At 35.5% G+C, this 14,412-nt stretch overlaps 1 protein-coding gene across 22 annotated transcripts in view; it reads left to right on the forward strand.

The window, feature by feature from the left end:
- Nucleotides 1-14,412, forward strand: part of adgrb2 (adhesion G protein-coupled receptor B2) — a 262,967-nt gene that overhangs the window by 187,514 nt on the left and 61,041 nt on the right. For all 22 annotated transcript variants that reach the window (XR_005233158.1, XR_001808696.3, XR_005233161.1 and 19 more), the window contains one exon: nt 11,833-11,959. Coding sequence is in view for 10 of the 22 variants with exons in the window: in XM_017421731.3 (XP_017277220.1) it covers nt 11,833-11,959 (127 nt within the window). In the remaining 12 variants the exon portion in view is untranslated. The remainder of the gene's footprint in view (nt 1-11,832; nt 11,960-14,412) is intronic.

Consider the following 14,412-nt stretch of genomic DNA (forward strand, 5'->3'; position numbering starts at 1 on the left):
GCAGAAAAAAAAAATCAGGCCTTTTCCACAAACTTCAAAAAAAGTAAAGGGGTTCTAAACTAATCCAGGACTAGGAATGTGGATTTGCATTCAATAAATACTTAATTTATTGTGTTAATATTTGGGGTAAAAATGGCCACTTTGGCTAGCTATACTGTAGGCTAGACTACATAGTAACTCACATTTTTAGCCTGTGTGACTGCAATGTTTTGCTAGCATTGATAAGGGGAAAAAATGTTGTTTTTTTTCGACAGTGTGGACAAATATATGACGTTTGTGCTTCAACCTCAAGATGCCAATAACATGCATGATGTTTGAATAAAACCAGTACAGACAGTGATTAACATTTAAAGTTTGCTTTAAATAGTTAAATAGGATAGCAAACACTTAAAAATGTGCTCACAGAATATATTATAAGATGAATATAACCATTATCATTTTTGCAACTGTTTAAACCAGGAACAAAAAAAAGGAAACTGGAAAAATCAAAAGAAGGATGTAAGAAATGGAACTCTACAAACCTCGAATTTTACAATTAGAATCTCTAGTTCATTTTGGGCATACAAACAAATACATATGTATGTAAAAATACAAATTAATATCATATAAATATCACCTTTATGATACATTTGATGTTTTTAGTCAACTTTTTATTTTGTAGGTTGCAAAGATCAATGCCAAGAACAACACCTTTTAGTTATGGATGATATTGATTCTTATACTTGGCACTGGCACTAAAGGGTCATGCTCACAGTGTGGGACACCAACATTTAAAGGTGTTGTTTAAAGCAATAGTAATCTTAGAAAATACTTGTTAGTGTATAGTATCTCTGAAGTGCAGCTGTGGGTATGATGATTATGTTATCAGAGCCACGCTCTGCTTTGTGTCAGTGTTTGGCTCAAAACAGTTTTGTGAAGACTGTCTGGGTGTGTCACTATTTGATAGGCCATAAAACTGCCAATACAAGTATTTAAAATACTATAGACTTGGCTCTTGAAGTAATATTTTCTGTCAGGAGATGCTGTTGGTCATCACATACTCTTAAGCAGAGATGGACACACACACATAGTAACACACTAAACAGTGTAGCCACCAGAAGGAGGGATGAGGGGAGTGGGGGTGGATGGCTGATACAGCTTGCTCTACTTTTCCATCTGACAGAACACAAGAGATCAAGACTGTGTCAAACAGCGAGTCAGCACGGCAAGAGGGAGTCGGCCAGTAGGGCTTATGTGCACTCTTCGTCTATTGGGTGTTTCAGACGTAGACAGGCTCTCTGCTCATTACTGCTATCACAACAGCACATACAGAAAGCGCCAGGGTGGTGAATGCAACTCTCAATTTGTTTGGCTCTCAAGGTTGACAAGGAGTCAGATTTAGGTGACTTTTGATGCCTTCAAGTAGATTTTAGTTCTTGAAGTTAGTTCCAATTTTCCAAGCTATGGTTTCTTTCTGCAGTTGGACTTCAGGGATACATGTGAAAAGCTTTTACTTGAGGAAAGTTATGCTCTTTAATATGGGTGGATAGAGTAGTTCATTATATTATCAGATTGTTAGTCCGTTTTTGTGGACTTGAAGCATTAGTGTTATTGATTTCACTACCATGTGACCAGAGGAGGTTGAATAGAGTGCTGTATCTTACTGTCCAGACAGCAATAACCTTTAGAACTGAGGCTGTAGCTTTAGATGAAGATGTTAGGCATTTGTATTGATTAGTATTTAAAGGTTAGAAATAGTGAAGATTTTTTTTTTTTTTCCCTGTCGGCTGGAATACATTGCCTGTTACTGCTAAACCTGTACAGCTTGAAAGTAAGTAACAGCTATCCTTCTGTTTTATTATTATTATTATTATTATTATTATTATTATTATTATCATCATTATTATTGGTACAAAAATGCATTACAAAACGTAATTCTAAAGTCTTATTTGTAAGCTTGGCAAATTAAAGCATTAGTGTTAATATCTTTACTCCTGTTCTCTTCACCATAGGCAGGTAGCGCAGGAGTAAAGAGTTTCACAAAACTCAGTTTTTCCCATTTTTGTTGGTCTTTCTTTCCTTTGTGAGGCTCTAACAAAAGAAGTGTCCAGTTTACCAATAAATCTTTAAGGTTGCCTTTAAGTTGTATAAATTTAAAAATGAGATGTAAAAGATTTGATTTTGAAACTAGAATAAATCGAAAACCTAGCATCCATTCAAGTAATGCATATCAGTTACTATTTTTTTATGCCATAGTGTTTCACTAAGATCATCTAAGGTTGATTAGGTGTGACGACCATCTTGAACTGGGTTGACTTGAACTGGGTTGACTCCAAAATTTAGTCAGCTGTAGATGTACATACAACAATTATGGAAATGTCAGAGTTCTTGGCAAATCAGTTGTGCAATGTATAGGGCTCAGACTATGTGTTTGAAATTAATCTCAGCTACTACCACAACAAATTTTAGCTCATTAGTTGTCTGACGTAGAGACATTTTTGTTTTGGTTCATGTCAGTTATCTGCAGCCATCTTCAATTAAGTTGACTGCAAAAGTTAATCAGATGCAGATGTACATCCAATGATTACACCCTGAGAGCTTCAATAAAATCCATCCAGTGGTTTATGAAGTATTTTGCGCACATGACAAAAAAATGAACACACTTACACACACATGAATACAGACATGGGCAAAACCATCATCACTCTTTCACCGTCAGTAGTAGGCCATAATAATCCATTGCTACGGGCATCACTTTCTTCATAGTTACACTGCATGTTCTTCTTCGTGTTCACAAAGGCCGACCCTTAATAGCTGTAGCCAAGACTGGAATCTCTGCATTTCCTGCTAGCTCACTACCCTGCACACCAGGAGGAAAGATAATCCCTGGAAAGAAGCTTAGAAATTAGCCCTGGGCCATGCCAGAGAGCAGCAGATTGGGACAGTGGAGGTCACTGACAAAGCATTCACCGCACACAAATCAAGTAAGGAATGTCAAGAAAGGTTTTGTGTGATGAGCTCACGTGACACAAGTAACAATGATGGCAAGCAGGATTAAACAAAGACAGCAGATTTATCTCTAATTCAAACATTTTCTTCCGTTTTTAAAAAAATCTACTGGATAAGTAAGGATACAGTAAACAACCTTTTATCAAACACATTTCTTGTTTTACCATATTGATCCAGCCGCAAATGGTTTTCATGCATCAGAAGAGATGTCTAATTCATGTTTTTCTCTGAGTCATTCCTTATCACGTGGGTTTCACATCAATAAATATTTCATGTTCGAGTAGCCATCGTGGAGATAACATTTAGACACATAAGCCGCATAATCTCCCACATCAACATCCTTCAAATAATCTTGGATCATGTTCTTCTGGTGGTGAGATCGGCCTCTGGATTTGACAGAGGAAGAGTAGAAAAGCTTAGTTCCTACAGAGTTAAAATGTGGGTCAAATACATTTATGTATGCGGACACGCACTCGGACTCTCATGCACAAGAACATAAACATGGGCCTGCACTGTAGCTAATACTGTAGTATAAATGCATCCTGGCCAGTCCTGTATAATAGATGTTAGGAAAGGTTGAGCAAGTACAAATGATTTGTGTCATGTGAGGATTTGCTTCAATGCTTTCTTGCTGTATTGAAAGTAAAAAGGCCTGAATGTAGTGCCTCTGCTGAATGTGCAATTCAGCTCCCTGGCAGACTCAGATAAAATGTCTTTTCTAATGGTTTTCATCAGCCAGAATAAATACATTTCTCACTAAATATTTTGTCTGTTTCTGCTGTGACGTTGGGGTTGATTGATTTCCATATATTTGGTGGAATTGGCATACAATTGGCAAGGTATGGCATTCTGATTTACAGTAGAAAAGAAATTAGGATAATGAGGGATTTTTCCTTCTTTTTGTGACAAAATAAACACTAATAACACCAATATTCCTGTACAACCAGAACCACTAGAGGGGTTCATTTTTACTCCCTGCCATTGTAGCCTTAATAATGACATGAAACATGAAATTTATGAAGATGCTGTATTTTGTTACGTTTTGACTGTTTAGGCTCTTGTATATGCCTAAATATTTGCCATAAATTGAATACATTACAAACAAAATGACCAGTGCAAATTAATTTTGACAGTACACTATCCATGTGCTAGGTGGACAACATGTTTCTTTCTTTATTTATTTATTTAATTGATTTTACTCTCTGTGAAACCTTGCTCTTGACTCCAGAATTTTTACATTTTTTTCTCTCATCAGTCGGAATTTTTGAGATTGTTTGTGCTGGGTCAGGGATGTGTAGTCACTGAATAACAAACTCCAAGGTTTAAAAATAAAATTTTGCAGAGCCATTTAAGTATCAAGGATGCAGGTCTGCTAGATGCTAGAATTTCTATAGCATCTTGTCAAAGATGCTTTAGGTCTATTCTCGCCTATTATTGATCACTGACCTTATATTCTTTAGATTCCTTCATGCTTAATAGCATATTTTTTTCTCAACCCAGATCTTTCTCGCTCATGTTTTGGAGCACTGCCCAAACTAGTTTCACATTCATTTTGTTCCCCCTTGTTTATGATCTGACTTATCTAGCTTATCATTTTATAAGAATAAGAGTCAAAATATAGCATTTTTTGGCCATGCCTCTACTAAAGCCTTATTTTCTTGAATTGCTTTGTCCAATCGGGAGCCTATTATAAATACCCATGTCAAACCAGTGAAACTGATCTAAAAGTTCTTTTAGAACTAGGTATTGTTCAGTCAATAAAAAGAGCATGTTTTATTTTGTTAGTCAGTCTTCCTGTAAGTTGTTTCCCCTTGGACTTGGTTGTCATGGCAGCAACCGTGACTATAATACAACGCCTTGGTATGCAGCATGTAACACTGTTCATGATGGAGTAATAAGGACTCCCTCGGTGGTCCAGGTATGAATGGTTGTAGTTTTAGTCTGTATTACAGACATCCGTTGATTGACAATATGTTATGCAGAGTTATTTTAGGAAAAGTCATGAACAGTGAGACACAGGGGGTTCAATTTAAGAAAGTTACAGTTACACTTGTAGTGTTAACCATTTGGGAAATTCAGCGAGAAAATGAATAATATCTTGATTGGATTCACACCCATTTTGCCTTTGGCATGGTAAGAGACTTGGGGTCAACATGATGAAAAAATTCCTTAGTTTTCTTTTTTTTTACTGTGAAGTACAGGCATATGATCACGAAATAATCACAGACTTCTAACATTCCACCACTTAGAGTTCAGCAGTCTTGCAGAGTGTGCAATGTGCTCAGAACCTTAACTTAAGCACCCTGTGGAAGCCTTTTCCATATTAGGAGACAATTTAAACAGAGACTTTTTGTCAGTTTAATTATAGCCAGAGATGTGGTGGCAATACAAGATAGGACCATGAACCTGAAGCAGCTAAACGGAACTGGGTCAGCATCTAGTCTGCTCAACCTTTAATTTATGGTTAACAATCTCCACTTATTGATAGGAACCAAAACACAACAAAAAAACGTAAATTATTTCATGTTAAAAGTTGAAACTGGACTGTTAAATTCAAGTTAGAGCATCAATCATACTAATAAAGTACAGTTATGAGGATGATTCATAGTTGGTGTAAAATATTGTGTTGTTGAAGTTGCAATGATAAAAACAAAAACAATATATGTTAGGAAGAGATGGATTGAAGCAACCTCTAGCTAGCATGTTAATATATGCAATTAGTTGTAATACATTGGTTTCTCTAAATATTATCCTCATGAGCTCATTGTAGCCTGTCCTTATATTTGTCCTTCTGTTTATGATTCATTAGATCTCATGTCTACACTGCGATTTACTAATTTTCGCTCTGTGTCAGACATTGTGCTCTTTTCAACAAAGAAATGAAAACGTTGGGTCACATAATCTATGGCATCGTGCTCAATGACATCTCAATGCTGGATGTTAAACCCTACCCTGCATTGTTTCGTTTTTTTTTTTTTTTTCTCTCTCTCTTTAGATGTTATAGCAATCTGACTTTAAAATATTGTTTATGTAATGAGAGCAAAACTTTCTGTAATTTACATACTGATTTCCATCAAAGCATGAAATTATTTTGCCATCCTCCATTGCTTTATTCATCATTTTTATTTTTCCCATTACTTTTTTCCCACTGTGTAAAATCTCTATTTTCTTTTCTGACCAATGATGACACAGAAGCAAGTGTTTTCAACATGTAACACAGTTTGTTTTTATCAAGTAAATGTCCTCACTACCAGAAATGTATAGCTCCTAAAATGATGTTATGCTGCCTTAATTTAATCCTAAAATATGTTTATATAGTTAGTAAATCAGTCTTTGAAGATGCAAAAAGATACATTTACAAAGTAAACGGATCAGAGAAGTACGGTGTTCAATCACAAATGCATTTAAATGTTGTTTGTGTAAAGTCATACAAACAACTCTTTGAAGTAGCAGTTTACTGAAATTCCATAAAACCCTAAAATCATAACTGATTACTGACCCCTGTTTTTCAACGTCAAATTTTAATTTCTGGATTTGAAAATGCAATCAATTCAGTTATGCTTACTAGTTTTGTAAGTGTGGCAAACTTTTTTTATGTATTTAATTATGTAAACAACCATAAAATGTCATCAGATGGCTGTTAAAAGCCTTACTTGAATACAACACAAAAATTACTGCAAGTTTTTATGTGTGCGAGGCACAGGTGAAACGGCTTTACCGTGACTTTTCGTTTATTCAGGTAAAATTTATGCAATAAGAGCCACACTTACAGGAATTCAAAACTTGTTTAGCCCTTTTTTTTTTGTTTGGCTTGTTTTATTGCTTTCTAACAGGAGGCAGTTGGCTTTTACAGCATTGCCCTTTCAGTCAAGAGTTTATGCCAATGCATCCTCCGTAGACCTAAAAGGTCAATTTGTACCGTTGCTCAGGAAGTGTTACATTTATTTATTTATATTCTTTGAACAGCTACATCAACATCCCACAAACAATTAGAGAGTACACTGGAATGCATTTCAATATGCTTATGCTATCAATATGTCAACTGTGGAATATCTCAACAGTTACAAGGCGGATCAACACAAAAAGTGTTACACTCGCGGTTGCACATCCTAATGAATGAACCTCTCACTTCTGGATACATTTTTTTTAGTTTAAATGAAAAGCACATGCTTAGCATTAAGTTGGAAACATGGGTTGTCGTTTACAGGAAGACGTGTATTACATTTGTTGATTCCTCATTTGAATTCTTAATTTGTATTATGACCAAAGACCTGCTAAACTAAGAATCTTGATCTTTGATTTGTTGAATCTAAGGAGTTCTCAGTTACAATTTGAAAAACAAAAAATAAGTAAATAAAATAAGCGCATATACTATTTTTTTCAGAACCCATCCACACTACTCTTTTTATTAAAAAAAAATAAGAGAAACAGAAGAATTTCGGCTATATTTGAACCTCCCGTTGTTATTTATTTATTTATTAGAGGTAATCTTTGGTATCAGAGCCACTGTAAAGATTCTATGAACACTTAGCCAGAACTAAAGTTACCTGAAAACTCTGTAGGCCAACAACTGGTCAAAGAAAATCCTCACTTGTTGGCACGATCACATCTGCACCAATGTTATCTCATGCACGCAGTCATTCTCACTGTCTCCTTGTCTGTTTAATATATTTCTCTGACACACACCAGCCCACACCGTGTTGCTACCTGTCAAACTGTCGCTGAGCTTCTCTGCTGTGTCTCGTTTTCCGATCTTCAGTCTTTGAAGTGTCACAGTGCAGATGACGATCATCAGGGCGCTGTGCTCACATCTCATTACTGACATTATAAATTATGTGTCAGTGTGTGTGTGTGATCCTTCATGCTCAGATATACTTTTGAGAATTAATGTTGACGCATTCTTGTCATTCAGAGGCACACTGATGATGCTGGAGTGGCCTGTCACAACAGAAATAAATTTCATCTGGAGTGATGTATTGCACTCTGGTGAACATGTTGTTATTGACAAGTGGTGGTTTCCTTTTAACGGTTTGTTTTCCCTTACATGATCGGTAGCATCTTAGGATGCAACATGTTCACATTTATTAAGACAATTTAGCAAAGATATAAGAAAAGAAAACAAATTGGCAAATGTATTTGTTTAACCCAATTTCAACTAATATTAGTTTTTGAAGGACACACATGAGTAAATTTGAACTTAATAATCATAATATTATACAGCATAAAACAAATTGTAACATTTTTTTTTATTTTTTGAACTTTTATGTTTAAATGTTGATGAAAGTATACAGATAAGTGGTTTCCTGTAACTACTAGAATAAGCACAAGCAGATGCTCAGAAGTAAAAAAAAAAGAAAAAAAAAGGAAAATATTAGATAAGGACATCGTGCAGTTATTTAAAGATCACCAATAAAATAAAACTGTTTTATCTCCTTGTCTGTATCCCATCTGCCACCAAAACAGATCTGACCTATCAAGGAGTTCACCATTTTTATTTTTTTATTCTTAAACATACTGTAACTTTTAACTCCTGATCACTCTACAACATTCTGCTCTTCAGTGATAACAAAGACATCAATGATCCTTGATCCTTAAGGGTCTCCTGTGGTGTCTGGCAACGGTACAATAGTAGCAGAGCTTGTGGTTTGCAAATTAGATTTGCAAAGCTTTTTTTTTTTTTTTTTTTTTAATTTATTTATTTTTGCAAAGCTGTGAGGCATGTAATGATGTCAAAGTTTCTTAAAGAAAATGAAATTATCATTCACCTCACTTCTGGGTGGTTTAACTGTTTCCGCTTGTTTCTGGTATGCGTTGACATAATTGTTTGTGTCAGAAATAATGCCATATTAGAGAACATAATCATTATTTTTTTTTCTTGTGTTTGGTGAGAAAAGCAGAGATTTTAAGAAAATGCTTTCCAAAGTGGGGATTTATAAAAACTCTGTCTACATTGTGTCTGTTTAAACTTGACAAGTTAAGGTTTTTTTTTAGAAATGAAGAAATAGCAACTTGTTTTCTATGGGCCCACTATGAGTTTGAATTTTAGAAACCAAAACAACAATGGTGCTGCTTTTTTCCTGCTTCTTCTCAGCATGGCTGGCTTTAACCTGATCTTGTTGTTGGGGAACCTTGATTATATGCCAGCAGGGTTAACAAAAAGTAGAAAATTCTAAATGGCATTCATGAAAAACAATGAAAACAACTTTTTTTTTTAGCCATGGACAGCATTTTATTTCTTATTTTGCTGATGTCGTTCATTCAACTTTATCACCATCTAGTCGCATAGCATGGAAAATTTGCATTTTTTTTGTTAGAATCAAATAAATGAAGATGGTTTTAAATTATATAAACAATTAAAAAATATATATATATATTATTATTTTTTTATTTAGACATTACCTAAGGCAAATATATTGTATAATATCTAACAGCTAATAGCGTTTCATACTTTTATGCATTCATATATTTATTGTGATGATTTATTTGTCCATTGGTTGGATAAAATCCCAACTGATCAAAAAGAAGACTTAATTACAAAAGTCTTGTGTTTTATTTATATATATATATATGGTTATATATAAACTGTTATGTTTTATATATAAAACAGTATATATATATATATATATATATATATATATATACATTTTTTTTTTGAAAAACAAAATGGTAAGAAAAGACTTATGATGAGATTTAAACGGCACTAGGATATATATATTTTGGTCAGGCGAATCCCATATTTTTAGTACACTGAGTCATTTACATTTTTTTTTCAAATCTCATGCAAATCCTCATATAGTAAGTTGATTATACAGGCAACACTCAATTAAATTTTCTCTCCATCAGCTGCCGAGGGCACTCATTGCTATTAGCTCAGAAAGGGGTAATTAAGTTCTCCACTAAAGCATTAGCTGTGAAATAACAGGCTGCAGTGCACTGTCTACAAAATGATTACATTTCATCTATTTTGCTCTATCAATGTTAACAGAAGACAGAGCAAAATGAACAAACACGGGGAGTGTTTTGTTCATGCAACCACAACAAAATGCTGTTTAGTTTCCCTTATGACATAATTTATTTTTTATGGGGGCAAAGGGCTTTTTAGGATGATAAAATTATGTAGAAGCAGATAAATAGGCATTTTCAGATTTGCAGAGCAGAGTCATCCAATTTCTACATTTTATTTATTTTATTTGCATTTGATAAAACTATATTATTGTTTATAAAGAATTAAGTAAACTGTTGCATCCTCTAGATAATTGGTTTCCGCATCCACATATTGAATTTAGCTTCTAATAGCATCAGAGTTATAATTTGTTTCTGTAGCATTTTTAGTCTTTATTGAGCTTTATCCTAGTTCTTATAATCAACCTCAGATGTATATGGGGGGCAGAATTCTAGTGCCCTAAGTACCAAATAAAACACAAGCTCCTCCTTACACTTTTGTGGCTGTAGCTTGAGCTTTCTTCATGTTATCTTCATGCATGATTTTGTTGGCGACTCATTGTGCCCTGTAGACGTGTGTACTTAATATGCATCAGATTATATGCAATCAAACAATCCTTTTGATATAAAACCACCTTAACATTTGAAAAAATCACCTTAATCTATTACAGATTTCACACAGAAATACACAATAAATTCCCAAAAGCGTCAAAGTAATTTACAAATACCTGGAGGTGTTATTATGAGATGTTACTCTAAGAGCTAAAAGCTTTTTTTATTTTATTTTTGAGGAGCATTTGGATGTGGTCTTATCAAATTAGATTAGTAATCAACTGTTAGTCATTGATCGAATTAAAATGTTGCTGTAGTTCAAAGTTGTGAAAACACCACCAACATAATCAAAGAAATGCTAAAACATTTTAAAGAGTTCTGCGGAAATTTTGCCATCAGTCATGAATGTGCCCCCCTTGACCCAATCAAAGCATCTCTATAACTATCTCTCAATTTGCTTTCAACCGTCCCTGGTGGCTATATTGAGTGTATATCCAGGGTTAAACATGGGGCCAGTGTGTGGTGTGAACTGCTAGAGTAATTAGTTTAGTTCCAGTTCTATTGATCGACCTTTGCTGTCTACCTTCTGCGGGGAGCATTTAAAGGGAAGTAAAAAGGTGGTGGAGGAGAAATAAATAGGTGTAGAGCTTTAAAGTGTACAAGGTTCTGTTGAGGAAGATTCTTGGTGTTCTTTTCCCCAGTATCAGTGTGTCAAAGCAGCTTACCATTCAAACTATGTTTATATATATATATATATATGTATATATGTATATATAACTAAAATACGATGCACTAGTTTTTCTCTAAAGTCTTGATTTCATTTTAGAAGCGATACATATTACAGCTTGGTTTGAACCTGCTACCTACCTGGTATGTACTGGGTGTGTGTCTGGTACATACAGGGACTGGTAACTTGGTGCGCCGATGTTATGTACCCAATATGTATCTGGCTGGATTATGTACATGTATTGTTATCTTCATTTTGTCAGTTTGGTTTATTGCAGAGCCTTGAGACACTTGAAGGGTTCTTATAAATAAATTAGTTTGAAATTAAAGGACAAGAATGAACAAACTTATGAAAGAAAGTATTTATGGTGCTAACGACTGAAAAGAAGGACGGTTTCTTTGGCATTCAGTTCAGGAATAGGATCTGTCAGTGTAGGAGACCAGATTATTAAATGAGTGAATGGGTGAACTTAGTGAACCTAATAGTGAATGATGTCAACTTTGTCCATCTGCCAGAAGTCCAATGCACATGCAGTCACGTGGCAGTTACATTTGTGTCACAATAGAAGTTTATTTCCCATGTCCCACCCCACACCCCTAACCCCCCTTTCTTTCCCCCTCCAGGGAAGCTGGCGCAGAAAACTGGGGCACAGAAGGCTGCCAAACGCTCGCATCAAACACTGTCCACACCAAATGCCTGTGCAGCAGGATATCCACCTATGCCGTGTTAGCGCAGCAAGCTAAAGACCCGGTAAGTCACCTGTGCATAACCTGATGCTCTTTGTAACACTTGAAGGGGGGGAGCTAACAAGGGAAATATTTCCAGGGGTCAGGTCACAGAGCTAACAAGTTTCTGTTTTAAGGATGTGGCAGGCATTCATGTTAAACAGATCAACAAGCAGAAATGCCGCAGCTTCTCATTTTCACCTATTATTTTTTTTAAAGAGAGATATAGATGGGTGCAGCTAAAGTGATTGAGTTGAATGCAATCTGTCTTACTTGCTATCACGCAACCTGTTTTGCAGGAAAATAGGTGCTCCCAGAACAGTGCTGTCAATTTTCTGAATTTCCAGAGAACCATATTGGATGCTATTTTGATCATTATGTCTTTGCTTGTCTAATTATATGTTGATGCTGTCACTCTGCACATTTTGCAACTTTCTTTCTTGCAAAAACTTGATGAAGGTCAGGTTTTTGGCGAGCTATTCCCATGTGACAAGAGAGAAAAGAGGCGTCAAGAAATTTTATTGTGTCTGGGTGTGATTTTTGCCTGCAGCACATAACCTGCAGTTCTATAAATAGTTTGTGTGGCTTGCAGTGTTTGTTTGACATGACTAAGGAAGGCTTTTTAGCAGTTCAGGATAATGCCTGTTCTGATCTCCTTCACTGTGCTAATGGTCATCTCAATACATGACAGCCTTTTAGATCACCTTCGTCAATACCTCCCCCCGAAAAAAAAGCTTGTTTCATTAATTTCATTAAATCAGTTTCACATCTGTCATCACATCTTCATTTATCTCACACCTTTTATCAATAAGACACCCAAAATACAACTTTTCTATTTAAACCTACCTTCATATTTTTCATTTGTTGCACATTAGTTGTCCTTCTCCTCCTCATGGACAGCTTCGTTTTGTTGGTCCTTTTAAGCACATTTTCACTTCTTTCTGCTATTGCTCGCACTTTGTGCCACATCACTTTTACAGTTGTGGCCAAAAAAAACTCTTAATTTGGTATGACACTATATATATATATATATATATATATATTCTACTTTCATGGTTCCTAAAGTAGATAAATAATCAGAGGATGTGGTATCTGAGCTAGCAATGCAAATGCCTTTAGCACTAGCAGGTAACTGTGTGTCACATAAATACATGAATGAGATGTGATTGTGTGAAAAAGAGAATTTGGGTGGAGGGCATCTCCTTCTGACACAAAAGGTAGAAGCAAAGAGACACAAACAAAGAGAGGGAAAGTGGATGTTGACTGCAACTCAGTGGTTTTGAATTGCCAACCACTGTTGGAGAGATAAAGAGCTGTGCATTTATGTGGACATCAATCCCCTGTGTGACCTTTCCAGTGTAAAACATTTCCTCTATACAGAGCTCGCTGCTGATGTGCATTGACTGTTTAATTTTTTCCAAATACATTACCTCACCGTTTAGGTGAGTGACCAACAACTTTACTGTTGTCGCCCACAACCGGCTGCTGTTCTCTAAATGAAAGCCTTAAATCCCTCTGAACTACATCGTACTTTACCAAGACCCAGGAAACAGACCCGGCCAAACAGAAAACACGCAGAGTTAGTGACACACTGCAGCATCTGTCAGTCAGATATGTCTTTAAATAGTTGAAATGGATAAATAAAGGACTAAAACTGCAACAACTGACCACCTTAAAAGCTGATGCTGGTTTGTTGCCTTTAATTATTATGTTTTTTTTTTTTATTATTATTGTAGAGTTTGATTATTTGTTACAGCCTCAATCACGCAGTGATAATCTTATCAAGTGGCAACTTGGGGCTCAGTGACTTCCGTGAGGACCCTTTGATGTGCGAATGACCCGGGGATCAAACCATGGGGATTTTAGACAGAGGAGACACCTCTAACCACTGTATCAAAGCTGCGGTGCAATCAGTCAGATGAGCTGATTGAAGCTGCATTAATGGAAGGTACACTGATGTGAGACTACGGGATCTACAAAATTAAATTGAGACCTTTAAGGAATCCACTTCTATTTTGCACTACTGTATATTCAAAGCATTCAAATCTCGTGCTGCATTGCTGAAATACTATTCTGTCAACTTTGCTTCCGTCTCTGACACCTTGGATTGTGATTTTTTGTTGTTGTTCTTGTTTCTGTTCCTTATTGTTTTTGCAAGGAATCTACTAATTTAATTAATCAAAAATCCCAATGTGTAGGACAGGTTCACATTAATAAATATAAGTTATATCTTGAGGTTACGGGATCTTTCATCTGGAGGAAATATATTCTCATACTTATTTATTTTTCTAAAGAGTAAAATTGTAAGTTACTGTTTTTAATATCTCACTAATAAAATGAATTGGACACCTCATTCAGCTGAGAAGAGTATGAAATAGTTAGTTTCTTTAAGCTTCCTGTTGAATTGATGGAACACAAATATGTGATATTGATTGTTGGTTTGCACGGTAATACGGGCATCGTGAAAAAGATAGTTCT

Source organism: Kryptolebias marmoratus, linkage group LG5 (assembly GCF_001649575.2).
Source record: "Kryptolebias marmoratus isolate JLee-2015 linkage group LG5, ASM164957v2, whole genome shotgun sequence".
Taxonomy (NCBI): Eukaryota; Metazoa; Chordata; class Actinopteri; order Cyprinodontiformes; family Rivulidae; genus Kryptolebias; species Kryptolebias marmoratus.